General features: G+C 43.0%; 1 protein-coding gene across 1 annotated transcript in view; it reads left to right on the forward strand.

Annotated features, from left to right (window-relative positions):
- RHCE (Rh blood group, CcEe antigens) overlaps positions 1-22011 on the forward strand; it is a 59904-nt gene that overhangs the window by 3320 nt on the left and 34573 nt on the right. The window contains exon 2 of the mRNA XM_006883650.1: positions 19075-19258. Coding sequence (XP_006883712.1) covers positions 19075-19258 — 184 coding nt within the window. The remainder of the gene's footprint in view (positions 1-19074; positions 19259-22011) is intronic.

Genomic DNA, 22011 nt, shown 5'->3' on the forward strand with positions numbered 1-22011 from the left:
ATGACAATAATACCTAATTATATATTCCTCCTAAACAGTTCTCTCCCTCATCTGTTTCAATGCAGTATACTTTGTTTATCCCCTCTTAGGTTCCCCCCAACTCCTACATCAGTCCTACTTTACAACAGTGGAACTATGCAGTATTTGTCCTTTTGTGACTGAGATATTTCACTCAGCATAACGTCCTCCAGAGTCACTCATTTTGTATATTTCATTAGTCCCTTATTTTTCAATGCAGCGTGTATTCCATTGTGTGAATATACCACAGCTTCTCTATCCATTCGTTTGTTGATGGGCACTTAGGTTGTTTCCAACTCTGCTATTGTGAACAAAACAGCAATAAACATGAGTGAGCAAATATATGCTTGGGTGGCAGTTCTGGTTTCTTTAGGGTATATTCCCAGTAGTGGAATTGCTGGGTCAAATGGTTATTTCTATTTGCAACTTTTTGAGAAAGCGCCATACTGCCCTCTATAGTGGTTGCACCATTTTACACTCCCACCAACAGTGAATAAGGGTTCCAGTTTCTCTGCAACCTCGCCGACATTTGTTGTTTGTTGTTCTGTTAAATATTGCTATTTTGCCTGGGGTGAGATGGATTTCATAGTTGTTTTAGGCTGTAAGTCTTTAAAGGAGCAAACTGCTTCACTTTTCTCTGGCTGAGCTGCTGTGGATTTGAACAACCAACCTTTTGTTCAGCAACTCAGCTGTTAATCCACTAATTATCCAACTGTTAATCTGGTTAATCCAGTTAATCTGTGTCACCAGAGTCCTTTCTACAGTGACAGCAAAGCAGAAGTCATTACTGTCGGATGTGCACACACAAACATGCACATACACATACTCCTTGGAACAGGCTGGGTGGTTATTGAATGTTGCAGTGCTGTTGAAGCATGAATTGGAGAGACATGGGGTGGGGGGCTGGTGAACACTTTAGTTGGAATAAGGATTCTGCTAACCTAAATAAGAACAGGATGTGTTGAGTTTGCATTTGGCTAGTCAAGATTAGTTGTAGAGGATATGAACAGCCAGGCTAGAAAGTGTGACATTGTGTAGACTGGAGGGCTTCAAACTCTTCTGATCATGCACCACTTTCTACACATGCGTCATATTCATATTACGTTCAAATGTTCTTGTTCTTGCTGTTGTTGTTAAATGCCATGGAGTAGAATATAACTCATAATGATCTTAGTACAGCAGACCTGAACCCTGTCTGATCCTGTGTCATTCTTATCATCTACAATATATTTGCTTTCATTGCTGTTGATCTTTCTGGCTGAAAGTCTTCTTCTCTTTGACCCTCCACCTTTACAAGCATGATGTACATTTCCAGACAATAGCTCCTCTTAACAACATGCCCAAAGTAAGTGAGACAAAATTTCACCATCCCTGCCTCTAAGGAGCACTCTGGCTACACTTTCTCCAAAGCATATGTTTATTCTTTTGGCAGTCCATGGCACACTTAGTATTCTTCTCCAACACCACAATTCAAAGTCGTCAGTCTTTCCTTTGTCATTCTTATTCATTGTCCAGCTCCCAGATGCATAGCAGGTTATTGACAAGACCATGGCTTTAATCAGGCACACCTTAGTCTTTTGGTTTGTATCACTGCTCTTCAGTACTTTGGAAAAATCTCGAACAGCAGACTTTCCTGAAGTACACGCAAATACTATTGCATCAATATGTTCAGTACATATATTTAAAAAAATATTTCTTTAAAAAAGTAAGGGCCTGTGGGGATGACCAACCATGTCTGACCTTAACCAACTTTACATAGAGGAATTGTCCTCATCAATAGTATCAATAGAACAAAACCAATTCCAATGAGTTCATACATGTCCCTCAAGTTCCCACACTGCTTTTTATTCATTTCAACAGCAATCCTACTGCTTTGTTGTTGTTATGTGCCATTGAATCAACTGTGACTCTCAACAACCCTATGCATAATAATAGCTCTGAACCCTGCTGTATCCTGGGCCAATCTCACTGTCTCTGACACACCTACCCTCATTACCCAAGTTACTTTATCAGCCTATCTCATCCAGGGCCTTCTGCACTGTCCCTCCACCCTTCCAAGTCTGATGTTCTTCTCCAAAAACTGGTCTCTCTTGTAACACTCTCAAAGTATGTGAGATAGAGCCTCAAAATCTTTACCTCCAAGGAACAGCTTGGCTTCACCCTCTCCAAGACAGATATGTTAGTTTTCTTGACTCTCCACAGTATGTTCAATACCCTTCTTCAGCACAACAACTCAAAGGCATCAATTCTTCTTCTGTTCTCTTTGGTCATTGTCCAGCTCTCTGATGCATAACAAGTAGTTGCAAAGAGCATGTCCTGGATCATGCACCTTAGTCTCATGACTGACATTGTTACTCTTTAGCATTCTAAATGTTAAGTTAGTGGACTTAAGGAAGAAATCAGAGAGAATGAGAGAAAGCTTAATGCAGCTTTATTAAAGGGGAGGGAATAGGGGAGCACCCAGGTGAAGTTCCTCATTCTGGAGATGCAGAATGGGGAAGTCACACTGTGAACTTATTAGGGAGGGTTTTTATAACAGGGTCTTTAGGGAGGGACATTTCACTCTGATTCACAAACCACCTGCTAGCTCATCCAGGCAGGCAAGGCCATTTGCTCTTCTTATCAGCAGCAGCCAAGGCCATCAGTGTTTGAATTCTGAATGCTTCATTCTTCTCTTTGGCCACCTTTGTCCAGACTTAACACTAGAGATGTCCTTGACAACAGATTTTTCTAATGCAATTTGGCTTTTGATTTCCCGACTGCTAGTGCAAAGAGTGATAACTGTGGAGCCCAAGCAAGCCAAAATTGTTAACAATCCTTCTCCATCTATCATTATGCTGCCAATTGACCCAGTGGTGAGAGTCTTAATTTACTTGATGTTGAGCTTCAATCCATATTATAAACTACAGCCCTTGACCATCTGAACGAAATCTTTCAGGCCATCCTCAGTTTCAGCAAGCAAGCGTAATGCGGGTGGTTGATGAGTCTTCCTCCAATCCTAATGCCACATTCCTCCTCAGAAAGTCCAGTCTCCTGAATAATCTGTTCTGCATAGACATTGTAAAGATATGGAGACAAGATACATCCCTGATGTACTCCTTTCCTGATTTTTAACTTTGCAGTGTTTCTTTGCTCTGTTCTAACTGACACCTGCCTCCTAGTCCAAGTATAGATTTCACATGAACACAATCAGGTGTTCTGGGAGTCCCATTCTTCTCAATGTTAGAAACAATTTGTTGTGATCCAAACAGCCTTTGCATAGTCAATGAAACAGATAGACATTCCTTAGGTACTCTGCTCTCAGCCAACATCCATCTGACATTTGTGATGATATACGTGGGTCCAAATTCCAATGTGATCACTCATAGACCACACAGGATCATCCTGGGGAAGTAAAAAAGGTTATAATCCAGGCTAATAGCAGAATTTGGATGGAGGAGTGGCATCCACTTCCATAATATCTTGCCTCCGGAAACCCTGTGAACTTGAAGAAAGGATGAGAGACACCCAAGCGTTGAGAACTCTCCTTCATAGGGTCGCTATGAGTCACCTGTGACTCGACGGCACTTAACAACAACAACAATAGCAGAATACATTCAGGACGGCTTCTGAAATGTGCTCACGGGCAACTCAGCTTTGAGCCTTATCACTTTAGGCTAGTGTTACAAAGTCCTCGGTCATGCCAATATTGGCTTCCTCTCATCCCAACTAGTTTTCCAACAAACTTGGGCAAAGGCTCTTAGCCTAGCTCTGGTTCTATCTACAGGAGGTAGCAGTCCCAAAGTCAACTCCATCTCATATTGGCTCTCTGATTCTCTGCTTTGGCCATGGCTGATGCTGCTAAGTCTGGCTGGCATGAGAATATCTGGTCCTGAAAGGCATCCACTGCATGACTACTTCTCCTTTGCTGATGATGAGAGAGAGACTCTCTTTGCTGGTGGTTGCACTCAATTTAATGGCAAAACTAGTCAATTTCTTTGTCAATAAACTAACACACCCTGTTTGCATATTTCCATCTATCCACTTGGCCAAGTCAAAATCAGTGGTTAGAAGAGCCTTTTTTAAATTTAAATAATTTTTTTTAATTTTATATTGGTTTACTTGAATGGTTTCCCATTGTGGACAGTGTTTGCTGGAGCTCCCAATTGTAAAACAGGTTGGGAAGCAGGAGTGGCATCTACTTCCTAAACCACATGCCTCTGGAAACTCTATGAACTTTGAGAAACCGCAATCAACAACAACAACAACATACTAGTTTACTTACAAAGTTCATATACATTGCTTTTCACACTGGATTGTTCCCATTTCCTTTACCCACCCCTCCCTCCACTCATCAAATTTTGTAACCCAAATATTACAATGAAATGTGCCAGGACTTGAAGTCAGAAGATCAAAAGGGCCAAACTCGCTCAGCATTTTTTAAGCTCAAGGAACTGAAGAACAAATTCAAACTTCAAGTTGTAATACTTAAGGATGCTTTGGGAAGAATATTAAATGATCCAGAAAGTATGAAAAGAAGATGGAAAGAGTATACAGAGTCACTGTACCAAAAGGAATTGGCAGACACAGAGGAATTTCATAAAACAACATATAAGCAAGAGCCTATGATGATGAAGGAAGATGAAGCAATGAACTTAAGCTGCTTTGAAGGAATTTGCAAAAAAATAAGGCCCCAGGAATAGATGGTATACTAATAGACATATTTCAACTAACAGATGCTGCCCTAGATGTGCTCACCAAGTTGTGCCAAGAAATCAGGAGGACAACCACTTGGCCAATTGACTGGAAGAGATCTGTATTTGTTCTCATTTCAAAGAAAGGTGATCTGACAGAGTGTGGAAATTATTGAACAGTATCACTGATATAATATGCAAGCAAGATTCTGCTGAAGATTATCTAAAAATGACTGAAACAGCACATCAGCAGAGAACTACCAGAAATCCAGGTTGGGATTAGAAGGGGTCATGGTACGAGGGATATTGTCGCTAATGTTAGATGGATCTTGGCTGAAAACAGGGAGTATCAGAGGAATGTCCATCTGTGTTTCATTGATTATACAAAGGCGTTTGACTGTGTGGATCACAACAAACTGTGAATGACTTTGAGAAGAATGGGAATCCCAGAACACTTGATTGTGCTAATGTGAAACCTATACTTGGACCTGAAGGCAGTCATCAGAATAGAGCAGGAAAACACGGCATGGTTCAAAATTGGGAAGGGTGTCTGCCAGTGATGGTTCCTACCTCCATACCTTTCAACCTATATGCAGAACAGATTATCCAGGAGGCTGGGCTCTATGAGGAGAAGGGTGGCATCAGGATTGTTGGAAGATTCATCAAAAATCTGCGTTATGCAGATGACACAAACCTGCTTGCTGAAACCGAGGAGGACCTGAAGTGCTTGCTGCAGAAAGTCAAGGACTATAGCCTTCAGTATGGATTGAGGCTCAATATCAAGAAGACAAAGATTCTCATCACTGGGCCAATTGGCAGTATCAGGATGGATGAAGAGATTGAGATTGTTAATGATTTTAGTTTGCTTGGCTCCACAATCAAATTCTTGGCACCAGCAGCCAGGAAATTAAAAGACGTATTGCAATGGGAAAGTCTGCTGTTAGAGACCTCTCCAAAGTACTGATGGTGATGAGTAACTTTGTCACTCTGGAGTCTAAGGTGTGCCTGATATAGGCCGTGGTCTTTGAAATCACTTGTTATGTGTCAGAGAGCTGAACAGTGACTGGGGATGATAGAAGGAGAATTGATGCCCTTGAACTGTGGTGTTGGAGAAGATTGTTGAATATCCATGGACTGCTAGGAGAACAAAAAAGTTCATCCTGGAGAGGGTGAGACCAGGCTGCTCCTTAGAGGCAAGGATTCTGACATACTTTGGACATATTGCAAGGAGGGATCAGTCCTTGGAGAGGGACATTGTGCTTAGGAGGGTGGAGAGACAGTGCAGGAGAGGAAGACCCTCAATGAGATGGATTGATTTAGTGACTGAGTAATGGGGGTAGGTGTGTCAGAGATAGTGAGATTGGCACAGGACAGAGCAAGGTTTAGGGCTGTTATACATAAGTTTGCTATGAGTCACAGGCGACTCGATGGCACATAACGACAACAACTACAACATGATTAACAACATACACACCCTTCCCATCCTCACCCCTCTGTCCCCACCCTCCCCCACTTGGATCATCATACACATTCTACAATATTGGTCTTATATAATACTTAGCCTTATAGGACTGAGTTAGTTCACTTAACATAATGCAGATAGCCATTTTTAATAATAAGCTTCATACTTTTATATTGCATGCACACATATTTGAAAAGGTGAGCTCAAAATTAAATACCTGGTATTTTTTTAAATGACTGACTGAAACATGCCAGCCAGTCTCTAGTCATGGTGCATCATTCACAATAGTGCATATGAATCCATTCTTTGGAGTTATTGGTAATTTTAAAATTGTTTCGGCTGACTTATTGTTAGATCTGCATTCACTGACTTAAAAACAAAGTAAAAACCCTGGGATGTGGCTGAAAAAGTTTGAGCAAGAAGTAGCAATCTGCCCTTGAGAGTGTGTGTGTGTGTGGTGTCAGAGTTAAAGCATCCTTCCATTTTGTGATGATTAGTTTAAAATTTGTAACTTAATTTGTCAATACACTTAATTTAATCCAGTCCATGAAAACTAAAATACATTACTCAAAGCAACCAATTCTAAGAAGACATTTTGAAACTGGCAGAAAAAATCTGAATGTAGAGTATTACATAATACACGGAACTATCACTTTTGCATGAGATTTTAAAGGCTCAATCTGTGAGGCCTCTGAAATGGCACCATGACTAGGACTTGCTTGAAACCAGAAAATCCCAAGGGAAAACATGAAAGAAGGATACTAAAAACAAGATTGATCCCAAATTGCAGTCATCAGATCTGGGAAATAGTTATGAGATTAGACCATTTCGTCTGTTTGTGTGTGTTTGAAAATTTCCATATTAAAGCATTTTCAAATATGATCCACCAAAAGTTGCAATATGATGACTATGGAGAGGCAGGTGCCAGTCCCTTCCTGGTGACCCTGTTTTCACCACAGGACACCTTCCAAACCTAGGAGACCAAAGGCTGTTTGGCATCCTGAGTAGCCAGAGAAGGCTCCTGGATCAATCTGCATATTGCTACTTTCAGGGCTGTGAGCTCTACCAAGTGCTTTTGTAAGCAGAATGGCCTACATCAATGGTTCTCAAGAATCTCCTGGGAACTTACAAAGGAATGCAGATTCTTGGGCCCCAGTCCAAACCCACTGACTCAGAAACTCTATAGAGGCCCAGCAAGCTAAGCTTTATCACACCCTTCAGATGACTCTGAAGTAGCTCAAATTTTAGAATAGACTGGGATTAGACTGTCTTATTCCAGTCTTGCCACTGCCTCCTACCAGTTGTGATACCTTGGACTAGGTACTCTCTGCCATAATTTCAAACACCAACAGATGACTGTTGTTGCTCTTGTTAGATACCATCCAGTCAACTACAACTCCTAACAACCCTGAGAACAGCAGATTACAACCTTGATCAATCATGCACCATCCTCTGATATACTCCAGCCCATTGTCAATCCATCCCGTTGGGAGCTTTTCACTCTTTCTCTGACCCTCCATCCTTCTGAGCATGATGTCCTTTTCCAAGGACTGGCTGCTTCTGACAACATAACCAAAGGATGTGAGATGAAGTTTCACCCTCCTTGCCTCTACCAAGCACCCTGATTGCACTTTCTCCAAGACAGACATGTTTGTTCTTTTGACAGTCTATGAGATATTCATTACTCTTCTCCAACATCATATGGCTCAAAGGCATTGATTCTTCTTTGGTCATCTTATTCATTGTTCAACATTCACATGCATAGGAAGTAACTAAAAAGGCCATGGCTTGGATTAAACGCACCTTAGTCTTTAAATAGACATCCTTGTTCCTGAGCACCTTGGAGAGATCCTTGACAACAGATTTTCCCCATGCAACACATCTTTTGATTTCTTGACCGTTGTCACCATGGGTGTTGATTTTGGATCCAAGTAAAATGAAATTGTTGACAGTTTTAATCTGTGCCCCATCTAGTGATCCAGTGGAAAGGATTTTTGTTTTCTTGGTACTAAGATGAAATCTATATTGAAGACTGTAGCCTTTGATCTTTTGCATATGTGTTTTTTGCAATATGTGTTTCAAGTCCTCTTCACTTTAAGCAAGCAAGATTTCGTCACTTGTGTAATACAGATTGTGAATGAGTCTTCCTCCAATCCTGATGTGACATTCTTCTTCTTAGAGTCCAGCTTCTTGAATGATTTGCTTACGACAGATTAGCTATGGAGAAAGGATACAACCCTGATGCACAAATTTCCTAATTTTTAGCTATACAGTGTTTCCTTTGTTCTGTTCTGATAATTGCTTCTTGGTCGAGGTATAGGTTTGACATGAGCATAATTAAGTGTTCTGAGATGTTAGCCATAATTTGTTATGATCCACATAGTCAGATGATAATGATATTGATTTTGTCAGTGGGCCAGTGGATTATAAGAATTAATATATATAAATCATGATAAATAATATTATTTATATCACTTTAACCCTTTCTTATTTATGGTTTCTAATGCCGTGGATGTGCTCACCAAGTTGTGCCAAGAAATCTGGAGGACAACCACCTGGCCAACTGACTGGAAGAGATCTATATTTGTTCCCATTCCAAAGAAAGGTGATCCACAGAGTGTGGAAATTATCAAAGAGTATCATTGTTATCACATGCAAGCCAGATTCTGCTGAAGATTATCCAAAAATGTCTGGAACAGCACATCAACAGAGAACTGCCTGAAGTGCAGGCTAGGTTTAGAAGAGGTCGTTGCACTAGGGAAATTATATCTAATGTCAGATTAATCTCACCTAAAAGCAGAGAGTACCAGAGGAATGTCTATCTGTGTTTCATCGACTATACAAAGGCATGTGACTATGTGGATCACAACAAACTATGGCTGACTCTGAGAAGAATGGGAATCCCAGAACACTTGATTGTGCTTATGCGAAACCTATACTTGGACCAGGAGGCAGTCATCAAAACAGAGCAAGGAAACACTGCGTGGTTCAAAATTGGGAAGATTGTGTATCAAGGATGTGTCCTATTTCCATATATTTTCAATCTATATGCAGAACAGATTATCTGGGAGGCTGGGCTGTATGAGAAGTGTAGCATCAGGATTGGAGGTAGGTAGACTCATCAGCAATCTTCACTATGCTGATGACACAACCGTGCTTGCTGAAACTGAGGAGGACCTGAAGCGTTTGCTTCAGAAGGTCAAGGACTGCAGCCTTCAATGTGGATTAAAGCTCAATATCAAGAAAACTAAGATCTCAACACTGGTTGGGAGCATTGTGATGGATGGTGAAGAGATTGAGATTGTTTGCTTCAGTTTGTTTGGCTCTACAATCAACACTCTTGGTACAAGCAGCCAGGAAATTAAAAGACATATTGCATTGGGAAAGTCTGCCATCAGAGACCTCTCCAAAGTACTGAAGAGCAACTATGTCAGTCTGAAGACTAAGGTGCGTCTGATACAGGCAATGATCTTTGCAATAACTTGCTATGCATCAGAGAGCTGGACAATGACTAGGGATGATAGAAGAAGAGTTGGTGCCCTTGAACTGGAGAAGAGTACTGAATATACCATGGACTGCTAAAAGAACAAACAAGTTCATCCTAGAGAGGTTGAGACCAGGCTTCTCCTTGGAGGCAAAGATTCTGAAGCTTCATCTGATGTACTTTAAACATTTTACAAGGCAGTATCAGTCCTTGGAGAGGGACGTCATGCTTGGGAGGGTGGAGCAACAGCACAGGGGAGGAAGACCCTCGATGAGATGGATTGATTCAATCACTGGGGTAACATGGATAGGTGTGTCAAAGACATAAGATTGGCAAGGGATAGAGCAGGGTTTAGGGCTGTACTACATAGGGTCGCTATGAGTCACAGGTGACTGAACAGAACATAACAATATAAAATTAAATACACCTTAACTCACTGCTGTCAACTTGGAGCCAACTCATAGATAACCCTCCAGCAGTTTCCAAGAGGCTGTAAATGGCACAGAAGAAGACTGCCCATATTTCTCCAGTAGAGGTACCAGTGAATTTAAACTGTACATCTTTGGGTTGGCACACAGCTTCTTACCATTAGGCCACCAGAGCTCCCATGGACCCCACTAAAACTTTCTTATTAGAACTTCTGTAGCTTATCACAAGCATCTTCTGAGATATGTGTTCTCTCTTTAATGACCATTGGTCTGGCTCGCCCACAATCAGGACAAACAGGCTGGGGCAGTGGAGTGGAAGCAGGGAGATAGATTGAGGAGATATTTAGAAGCTTATTTCAGCTGTACTTAGTTGGGAGTGGGGGCGAGGCAGAAGGAGAAGTAAAGGACAGTTTCTGATGTGTGATGAGGTATCTGATGAGGAATCTGTTTCTGAGGATTATAAGATAAATAGGCAGGAGATGGAAGGGAGGATGGAAGAAACAAATGAACAATATGCTCTTCCTAGGCTTGGTGGGGGCGGTGTGGTTACGTGCCATCAAGTCAAGTACGACTCATGGCAATCTATGAACAAACAGATCTGACTCCTGTCCTATCCTGTGCCATCCTCATTATCTCTGACATGTTTGAGCCCATTGCCACAATCACTGTGTAAATCCATCTCACTGAGGGTTTCCTTCTCTTTGCTGACTCCCAATCTTTCCAAGTATGGTGTCCCTGTCGAAGGAATAACTGTTAATAACAACATGCCCAAGAGAGCTCTGGTGGCCTAGTCATAAGAAGCTGCACTGCTATCCTGAAGGCATGTGGTTCGAATCCACCAGCTGTTGTGAGGGGAGAAAAAGGAACAGTCTCCTCCCTTACAGTTTACTGTCTCTGAAAACCTGATGGAGGATCAGCTATGGGTCAGTTCTGGTTTGATCATATACAACAAAAACAGCATGCCCAAAGTATTTGAGATGAAGCCTTCACTATATTTGTCTCTAAGAGCATTCTGGCTACACTTTTTTCAAGACATATCTGTTTGTTCTTTTGATTACCCTGGAATGTTTAGTATTCCTCTCCAATACTACAACTCAATGTAAATGCAGAACAAATCATTCGGGAGGCTGGATTTTGTGAGAAGGAATGTGGCATCAGGGTTGGAGGAAGACTCATCAACAACCTTAATTATGCAGATGACACAACCTTGCTTGCTGAAACTGAGGAGGACCTGAAATGCTTGTTGCAGAAGGTCAAGGACTACAGTCTTCAATATGGATTGAAGCTCAACATCAAAAGACAAATAGGAAGCACCATGATGGGTGGCGAAGAGATTGAGGTTATTAACAGTGACAGCTTGCTTGGCTCCACAATCAACACTCTTGGCACCAACAGTCAGGAAATCAAAAGACAAATTGCACTAGGTAAATCGGCTGTCAGGGATCTTTCCAGAGTACTTAGAAGCAATGATATCAGTCTAAAGACTTAGGTGTGCCTGATCCAGGCCATGGTCTCTGCAACTACTTGCTATGCATCAGACAACTGGACAGTGACTAAGGATGACAGAAGAACTGATCCCTTTGAGTTGTGTTGCTGAAGAATAGTCTTGAACATACCATGGACCGCTAAGAAAACAAATAGGTCCACTTGGTGAGGATGAAATCAAGTTTCTTCTTGGAGGCTAGCATTTTAAAGCTCTGTCTGACAGATTTTGGGCATCTGGCCAGGAGGGGACCAATCATTGGAGAAAGACATTATGCTCAGAAGGGTGGAGGAATGGCGAAGGAGAGGAAGACCTTGGATAAGATGGACTGTTACAGTAACTAGGGCAGTGGGGGTTGGTGTGTTGGAGTCAGTGAGACTGGCTCAAGACAAGGCACATAACAACAACAACTTGTTTCTTCATATGGCATCAAAAGTGTTCCCTGTGTTGAGAGAAGACAAGCCCCAATGAGCAGCCTCTAGTCAAGTCTCTGCTAATACCACACTTATTAATGTCTCATAGGCCAAAACAAATCACAAGACTGAGCTCAGCTGGTATGGTTCGTTGAGGGCCATTGTTATAACAATCCACAGAGCCTGTACTGTGGTGTCCATACCACCCTATGTCCCTCTGTTCTTCAGAAGGGCTATTACACAACAAGAGGGGGTTTCCCTGTGACATAATAAATATCTCAACCCAGTACCTTCTACATTTCAACCTGGAAGTGCCCCTTTGGGAAATCATTTTTTTATTTCCCCCGGCTGCTATAAAGGCAAAGCATGAGAGGAGCTGTGGAGGCAGTGAGGTGGGATGTTGGCTCAGACCTGGGGCTGCGGAGTTCTTCCTAGCCAGTGGTAAGGAAGTCAAGCCCAGAGGCTGAAGGCAGAGGTTGAGGCCAGAGGGTGGAGCTAGGGTGGTACCAGCCGCGCTGGAAGAAGAAACTGTCCATGTGGATGAACTGAGAAGGCTGGCACTGAAATTACCAAATGGATCCTCCTCAAGGAGAATATTAGCCTTTATGACTATTTAGTGCTAATTTCTTTCTTTTTTAGATAAAAACAAATACAACTGGACTTTTGCTAAAGAGCAGAGTGTGGTCCTGCATGCACACACAGCTGGTGAAAGCAGGCTCCGGTTAGCAGTGACTAACACTTGCTGGGCCTGCCAACCCTCCACACTAGCCTAGTGAGCTCAGGGCTCAGAGTGGCCTTCAAGCAGGTGCCTTTGCTTCCTGCCCACTTTACATGCTAGGAATTTGGGACACAGTGGTGCAGCCAGGCTCTGAACCCTGGCTGCCTGCCTCAGAGGACTCCACTCTTAACCTCACACTATAGGTGCGGGGTCAGGGCAAGATGGTGTGTAGAAGCCCACCCAGTGAGAATTCAAATCCTCCCTCTACTGTGAACTGTTGGTGTGGCCTGGACTTGTTATAGCACCTTTCTGCCTCCCTTTCCCAAGATGCAAAATAGAAATAATAAATAATATCTACTGGACAAGAGTATTGTGGATAAAAGCTGTAAGATGCTTATTATCATAGTGTCTGGGACATGGGAGATACAGAAGCCTGTTGTTACAGTGATAGCTAATTTAGCCTCATTCTGCACAGCTGGATCCTCAGGTTAGACATTTATCTCTAAGTTATGGCCTTCGGAAACCTCTCCCACAGGCCTGACTTAGATCCTTACTTCTGCTCTGGCTGTAGGTCACCGATGGTTTAGTAACACATTCACTCCTTATCACCTCCGAACACCCTACAGCCCTCTAGTTTATCCAACGGTGGCTGATGTGGGGTGTAGAGAGGCTGACACCAATGGGACACCCTGATCTGAGACCCAGCCCTGAATGAAATGTGGAAGGGTGGGTGTGGGCCTAGAGCACCAGGAGGCTGGGAGAAGAATTAAGAGGACACATAAGGGCTAAAATGAGAGGGATTTAAAGGAAATGTTCCTTATATACTAATTTGTGAGCAGTGGGCTTTATAAACAGCTCCTGGAAGCTGCCACTCCAGTTTTATCATGCTGGCTTAAGCATGGCTCCTTCCCCGGGACAATTAGTGCTTAGGCTAGGAAACCCCCAAGTTTCTAAACCTGGAAGCAAGGTGACAGCTGTGCCTGATGGAGACATCCCCCCTTGCTCCTCTGGTTTCTGGGTGCTCGGATGCCATGTTTGTCCCTTCCTGCTGTCTTCGCTCCTGCCTTCTCACTTATCCTTACCTGAGCTGTAAGGGCTCAACTTCTCACTTATCCTTACCTGAGCTGGAAGGGCCTTAGAGCATCAAGTCTAATTCCCCAGTGTTACAGACAGGTAAATGGAAGCCCAGAGGAGCCAAAGGACGTGCCTAAAGTTCCTCAGAAAAAATGAGAGTGAGAGACAACCTAGACTGGTGGTAGAGCCCTAACCGGGGTGCAGAGCTTGGCTCTTCTGCTGCTGTGCTGTGGGGACTTGATGAAGTTCCTGGTCCTCTCTGGTCCCCTCCTGTAAAATAGATGAAAAATCTCCAGGGGACTCTTGGGAGCTTATGGACTCTTAACTAGTCTAGTCACTGAGTGAACAGTGTTGCTACCAAATGCCAGGCGTGTTTTATTGAACAGTACAGTGCTTAAGAAAAACTGAATTTTAATCTCCAAAGCAGGGTGGCAGGTACAGTCTCTGATTAGGCACAGGCCTCACCATTCCTTAATGGGCATTGGACCTTCACATATACCGTTTACCTGCTTGTCTACGGAAGGAATTTTAGCGATTCCAAGAATGCTTGTACGGAAGTGCATTATCTACCCACCACCCACCTGTTTCCACCCCACCCCCACCCCCCACCGTTTCTTAAGAAGAAGCAGGCAGGAGACTAGGACATCCCTACACCAGCCTTCTCACCCACTCCTAGGCCCCTTCAGCCCCCTCGTGGTCCTCGGGGCCTTCCACATGCCCAAGCTGTCAGCCAGGTGCCTGCCTGAACCCTATGTACCAGACTCTGGGGACGCCTCTTTTTAAATGAAAATGAATTTCAGTTGACTCTACAACTGAAAGATCTTTCTGGGACTTTGGAGTGTTCCAGAAAAGAGCATCCTCATCTTGGTCAAAGTCAGGACTGAAGGCCAGCGGCAAGTGTGTTCTCACTGCTGTGCCTGTCATCATGATGATGAAGATGATGATGTATGGAGGTCGTTTACCTAGCATTTGCCATGTGCCAGCCACTGAACCAAGTGTTTGAGCAAAACTTTGTTTCCTTCTGATCTCAAACACCCTTTGAGGAAGGCATAATGGTCCTTATTTAGCTCATGATGAGCATAAACAGCCTGCAAGAGCCACACGGCTATGAGGTTGAAACATAAAAATGGCCATTTAATAGGTCAAAATGGTGCTGGGTTGGCATTTGAATATGGTTTCACCTAACAAGAAATGATAGAATTGGGATCTAAATGGAATTGTGTGAAAATGCTTAGGAAGCACTGAGATTCCAGTGAGGGTGATGGAAAAATTTAGGAAGGAGGATAGTGACAGTTCAATGTGTTAATGGTTATTAAATTTGATAAACATGGTTAATATCAGTGAATTGTACTTGTAATGTGTTGTTTTATATATATATATATATTTACCACAGTAAAGAAAAAAAGAGATGCATTTTAACAAAATGAGCTTTTATATGGAAATACAAAACATTGTTATGTGCCTTCAAGTCTCCTGAAACTCATAGCGACTCTATGTACAATGGCTCTGGACTCTGCCCTATCCTGAGCCAATCTCACTGACTCTGACACACCTAATCCCATTGCCCCAGTTAACCATGTCAATTTATCTCATCAAACAACATAGCTCAACAAAACACATGTCTATCAAATTTTAGTATTAAAGAACTGTCCGTGTATACTTTTTCCTTTTCTTTACACGCTTCTCTACCTGAAAATTGTAGAAAATTTCAACACTGATCATATAAAATAAGAAATTTTGTGCAGCAATGAATGAATGAAAATCCAAATTCTCTGTAAATGTTCATTAAAATTATTTTTTTTAAAAAGAAATTTTACAAACACAAAAACCATAGCTATTGAAAGGGAGAGGGGAGAGACCCTTAAGGACCTCTCTCCAGGCATCTACACATATGAAAAAAAGTAGTGTTCCTTTCTAAAATAGCATTTATTATTCTGATCAATTCCAGGCTTTAATACCATTTGATTCTGGCAAGTTTATAAAGGAGGAATGATTATTCTTACTGATTAACAGATGAGAAAACGAAGAGAAGATAGTATTGTAGTTAAAGGCACAGCATCCAGAGCTGACTCTTGTTAATGTTGGTAAGTGCTGTCAAGTCGGCCCTGACTCGGAGCAACCTTATGTACCACAGAATTAAATCCTGCCCAGTCCTGTGTCATCCTCACAAATGTCGCTGTTTGACCCCATTATTGCAGTCACTATGTTAATACATCTCATAGGGGATCTTTCCCTTTTTTACTGACCCTTTAGCCAAGCATGATGTCTTCTCTAGCAACTAGCCCCTTTGACTACAGACTATCTTGATTTAAATCCCAGATGTACTACCTGGGGTAAGTTACTTCTCTGTGTCTCAGTTTAAATATCTGTAAAATGGTGCTAACAACAGTATCCTCCTCAAAGGTATTAAAAGTATGCTGACATGTGTTGTTGTTGTTATGTGCCATCGAGTTGCCTGTGACCCCAAGCAACCCTATATGCAGCAGTTCTGAGGCCTGCCCTGTCCTGAGCCAGTCTCACTGATTCTGACATACCAACAACTCCCATTGCCCCAGTTACTATAACAATCTATCTCATCCGAGGTCTTCCTCTGGGCCATCCCTTCATCTTTCTGAGCATGATGTCTTCTTCAAGGATTGGTCCCTCCTAGCCATATACCCAAAGATGTGACACAGAGCTTCAAAATCCTAACCTCCAAGAAGAAACTTAGTTTCACCCTCTCCAAGACAGATCTATTTGTTTTCCTGGCAGTCCAGAGTATGTTCAAGGTTCTTCTCCAGCACAACTCGAAGGCATCTATTCTCCTTTTGTTATATTTAGTCATTGTCCAGCTCTGAAGCATAACAAGAAATTACAAAGACCATGGCCTGTATTAGGTGCACCTTAGTCTCTAGGCTGACATCGTTGCATTTCAGTACTCTGGAGAGGTCCCTGACAGCAGATTTTCCCAGTGAAATTCATCTTTTGATTTTCTGACTGCTGGTGCCCAGAGTGTTGATTGTGGAGCCGAGCAAGCTGTAATTGTGAACAGCCTCAATCTCTTTTCCATCTATCATGGTGCTGCCAATTGGCCCAGTGGTGAGAATCTTTGCCTACAGTAAATATTTAATAAATGTACATAGTTATTAAAACTCTGAGAGTTTAAATAACTAGATCAAGACTGAACAGCTGGAAAGTACCAGAACTCTGATTTAAAGCCAGCCTTACAAATTCACTTAACCTAAGCTAAACTAACCCCTCTCCAAAACCGGGAATCAGTAAAAATCTTCAGTCTTTTCCTTGCAGGCCCTTCTCTCTGCACTAGGTACCCTCTATCTACTTGCTGCAGCACTCCTGTTCAGAGGCTGAAGCCAGGAAAGATGAAGGTCACCCTGTGCTTTCTCCTGGCCCTACTGGTATTTCACAGCAAGTGATAAAAAGAGCGAGCTATCTTTCCAGCCTGGTCCCAGCGCTATCACCCCTGCAAAGATGATGAGAAGAAGAAGAAGAAGGGCAACCGTCAACAAAGTGGTGACCAGAGAGCACACCATCAACATTCACAAATGCATCCGAGGAATGGGATATAAGAAGCGTGTCCCTTGGGCACTCAGGGAGATCCAGAAATTTGCCATGAAGGAGATGCGAACACCAGATATTTACATTAACACCAGGCTTAACAAAGTTGTCTGGGCCAAAGGAAAACAGAATGTCTCATACTGCATCCACGTACGGTTGTTCAGAAAATGTAATGCGGAAAGCTGTACACACTGGTTACCTGTGTACCTGTCACCACCTTAAAAAAAAAGTCTACAAACCATCAAGGTGGAAGAAAACTAATAGCTGATTCTCAAATAAAGATAGAAAACTGAAGAAAAAGAAAAAGAGTGAGTGATGATCTACTTCCTACAAAGCCACTTTGGTTCTTGCCAATCCTGGTCTACACCTGTTCCCTCCTCTCTGTATGACCTGGGCCAAGTCACTCGGCTCCTCTGGGTTTATTTTTTCTTGTGTGATCAGAGAATCTAACCTGATCACCAAAAAGAACCGTACTTTTACTGAATGTCAGTTACGTGCTAAGCGCAAATCCTTTAAGAGCTGTTGAGTTAATTATGACTCACTGTGACTCCAGAGGACAGAATAGAACTGTGTCATCAGGTTTTCTAGGATGTTAACTCTGTGGGAGCCAGTTGGTGGTTCTGATCACCAATCTTTTGATTAGCAGATGAGTAGTTAGTTACCCATTAGAGCATCAGGGCTCCTTTACCCTAGTTGATGTCATCACTCACTGTTTTCCAGTCTAATCCAGAGAGACCCTCCAAGGATCTTTACAGGAGGAGATTACCTATTTTTGCCCCAAGAAGTAGCCAATGGATTAGAACTGCTGACCTTCCAATTAACAATAATATGGAAAGCATTATACCACCAGAGCTTCCTGGTTGTTATCAATATGTTTTCTAAGTGGCAAAAGTAGCAATAATTGCTCTGTTTACTATAAGCCTGGCAGTTTTTCCTTGGAGGCAAGGATTTTAAAGCTCCATCTCCTATAGTTTGGGCATCTGGTCAGGTGGGACCAGTCCTTGTAGAAGGACATCATGTTTGGAAAGGTAAAGGGACAGCGCAGGAGAGGAGGACCCCAGATGAGATAGATTGACACAGTAACTGGGGCAATGGAATTAGGTGTGTCGGAATCAATGAGACTGCCTCAGGATAGGGCAGGGTTCAGAGATACTGTACACAGGGTCCAGTGAGTCACTGTGAGTTGTAGGCCACTCTAGGACACAAAACAACAACAACAACAACAACAGCAACAACAACAGGCAGCTCTGTTGTAAAGAGTTGTGCTGCAAACCCATGTGATTCAAATCCACTAGCTGCTGCTGGAGAGAAAAATGGTAAATCTCCTCTCCTGTGATGTCTAGCTTCTGGAAAACCCCTGGAGGGTCAGCTATGAGTCAGGTTCCAACTCAAGGCACATTATAGTAAACACACTATGAACCAGGTCTTGCCTTCAGGCAGCGTTAGCTCATTTTATCTTTAACTCAACTCCACAGGATGTGTGTATGTTATTAATTTCATTATTCCCCAGAGGAAACTGAAGCTCAAAGAGATGAAGTAACCTCTCCCTTGGTACCATGAAATTGGGTCTGACTCATATAGCAAGATTGTCCATCTTTCTCCCTCATGGCTGCTAGTGGATTTGAACCTCCAGAGACATGCAGCCTTCATGTTAGTGATGAAACCTGCCGGCTCCCTAACTTGATCAAAGAGCAGTAAAAACTCTCATTTCACACAACTCTCCGTGTTGTCTGCTTCCTCCCACCTCTCCCCCTTCCCCTGCACAGTCTTCCAGGATGTCATCATCATGGCGGCCCTTGGCTTCGGTTTCCTCACCTCGTCTTTGAGGAGACATGGCTGGAGCAGTGTGGCCTTCAATCTCTTCTTGTTGGCCCTCGGGGTGCAGTGGACAATACTGCTGGATGCCTTCCTGAAGTACCCCTATACAAACGTAGTCATCACATTATCCAGGTAACCAGACAGCAGTTCTTAGGTTCTGGAAGGGGTGAAGCTGTGACGCTGGGTTTTGGAAGGACTAGGGCATTTCTCCTTCTAGAACCAATGCTGTACATTAATTGGAGCTATTTACATGTTACAATGTGGCATAGTCTGTAAAGCATTGGGCTTCTAACAGAAAACTGGGTGCCATGAGCTCATTCTTGGGGAGAAAGATGGACAATCTCTTCCTGTAAAGCTTTGTAGTCGGAAACGTAATGCAGCATCTCCGTACTTCGGGATCAATGCCACGGTAATGTGTTTGGTCATTTTATTTATGTTAAGAAATGACTTTGTGTTTATCCAAAGAGAAAATTTAACAGAACATCATGTATTTTATCTAGAAACCTAACTTCTGTGGCTTCACAGGGGGCTTGACATACAGCTCTTCCTGGCCTTTTTTCCCCTTTTTTATTGATGATGACTTTGTGAAGTTACGGAACCAAAACAGGTTCAGAGAAAAATGCAGAGAGATCAAGAAGACTAGAGGGGGAAAAGTCACACCTACAGAGACTCTTGGAAAGAAAGGGGAGATAGCCATTCCTTTATGTTCTTTAATTACCTGTGATCCATTTATATACAATTCTGCGAACTAAGAAAGCTAACTCAACGTTCAAGTAGTCAGAAGAGGGGTCAGCTCACAAGGACGTTACACAGAGGACGGGGTGCAGTAAAGTTTCTCAATGGCAGTTATTTGGGGGAGGGTGTAGAGGAAAACCCAGCAAGTTGTAAATGTTCAAGAAGGCACCAGCACTTCAATAGAAGAGATTAGTAAAATTTTTCCTTAAAATAACTGGCGGTGTTTTTTGGTTGGTTTGTTTGTTTGATTATTTTTTAGCAAACCAATATAAAATGTTAAAAAAAAAACCAACACACACACACAAAATTCTTTTGGGGGAATTGTTATTGGTTTGGTTTGGATTTTAAATCAGCCCCGAGTCTTGGAATCTGGCCAGATGGTGGTAAGTCCTATCTTGGGTTTTTTATTAGAGATCCTGCCAGTGAGTGGTAAATGGTTACAATGCTTGACTGCTAAGCTTAAGGGAAGTGGTTCAAACCCACCAGCCACTCTGTAAGCAAAAGATGAGGCACTTAGCTTGTGTAAAGACTTCTGGTCTTGGAAACCCCCTTAGGCAAGTGCTACTTTGTCCTTTAATGTCTCCCTGGCTAGGAGTTGAGTTGATGGCAATGGGTTGTTTCCTTATCAAATTCACCTCATGCTTCTCTCTGAGACTCTGCCAAGTTTCTGGGCCCTGCAGCTGAATATTCCTTCATAAACTAGGCCTTGTGTCAGGCACTTTACAAGTGTATATACCCAGCAGAAGTGTAACAAGTAAGCAATGAAGTTCAGACGTAGGAAAACTCTTACCGACGGTCACCCTGCTAAGTGGTAGAGATGGCTTCTGAGCTCACCCTGCCACCCTCCCCACCCACTCCAGATTGTGATGTGACCAAACAAAATAGTTGATCTACTCTCTTTTGTCCCCACAATTAAACTCTCCACACTTTTCCTTTCTAAAGTTTTCAGGTTTAATACCTATGGGTATTAAGATACACTGGATAACTACTGGGAAACAGAAAAAGGGCACCAACTCTGGGAAACTTTTGAGTGTGGTGAGAGCCTGGCTTGGTATTTCCTGCTGCTCTCACTGAACAAGGACACATAAGCCTCCTGCCTCCTGCCGAGAAACTGGAAGACAGAGGAGTCTCAACAAACCAGACTAAAACAAAGAGCAAACCAAGCCAAACTTTGAGTCTTTGAGTCACTTCTGACTTCTGGGGATCCCATGTGTGTCAGAGAACAGGGCTCCATAGGATTTTCAACAGCTGTGACCTCTGGGCTGTAGTTAACCAGGCCTTTGTTCTGATGCACTTGCCAGCCTTTCAGTTAGGAGCTGAGCCCTCAACCACTGGCAACCCCGCCAAGAACGCAGGCTAAGGTGCGCCTAATTCAGGCCACGGTCATCTCCACCATCTGCTGTTACATATCAGAGAGCTGGACAATGAATAAGGATGACAGAAGAAGAATTGATGCTTTTGAGTTGTAGTGCTAGAGAAAAGTATTGAATACCACATGGACTGCCAAAAGAACAAACAGATATATCTTGGAAAAGGGGCAGCCAGAAAGCTCCTTGGAGGCAAAGCTGGCAGCTTTTCATCTTTCATACTTTAGACATGTTGCTAGGAGAGGCTGTTCCTTGGAAAGAGAAATCATGCTGGAGGGTCAACGAAGGAGAGGAAGACCCCCAATGAGATGGGTGCCCACTGTGGCTTCAGCAGTGGGCTCTAGTGTGTCAGAGATGATGAGGATGGCTCAGGACATGGCAGGGTTCAGGTTGGCTGTCACTACAAGTTGTACTCGACTCAATGGCATCTAACAACAACGAAGACCCAAGGAGTATCTCAAACTGTTTTCTTTCGGACTCTGCTTCAGAAATTCCCTCCTACTTATATTTATCTAGATCCAGGAAGACAGAAAAGTCCGTTGGAGCCCTCCTGAATGCCCCTGCCTGTTGCGGACCACTTGGATCCTCCGGCATGGCCCCCTCTGGGACTGGCTTCACAGAATGAACAATGGGCTCCTTCCTGACCGGGTTCCTGCCGGGGCGTGACTGCTAGGCGGTGTCCAGACCTGCCTCTGGGGACAGGGCCACACCATGCTTGTGCCGCCTGACTTGGCACCGAATTGGTTCTGCCCTGAGTCATAGACAGTCAGTTCCTTCAGGGCA

Source organism: Elephantulus edwardii, unplaced genomic scaffold, assembly GCF_000299155.1.
Source record: "Elephantulus edwardii isolate Elephantulus edwardi_28Jun2011 unplaced genomic scaffold, EleEdw1.0 scaffold00028, whole genome shotgun sequence".
Taxonomy (NCBI): Eukaryota; Metazoa; Chordata; class Mammalia; order Macroscelidea; family Macroscelididae; genus Elephantulus; species Elephantulus edwardii.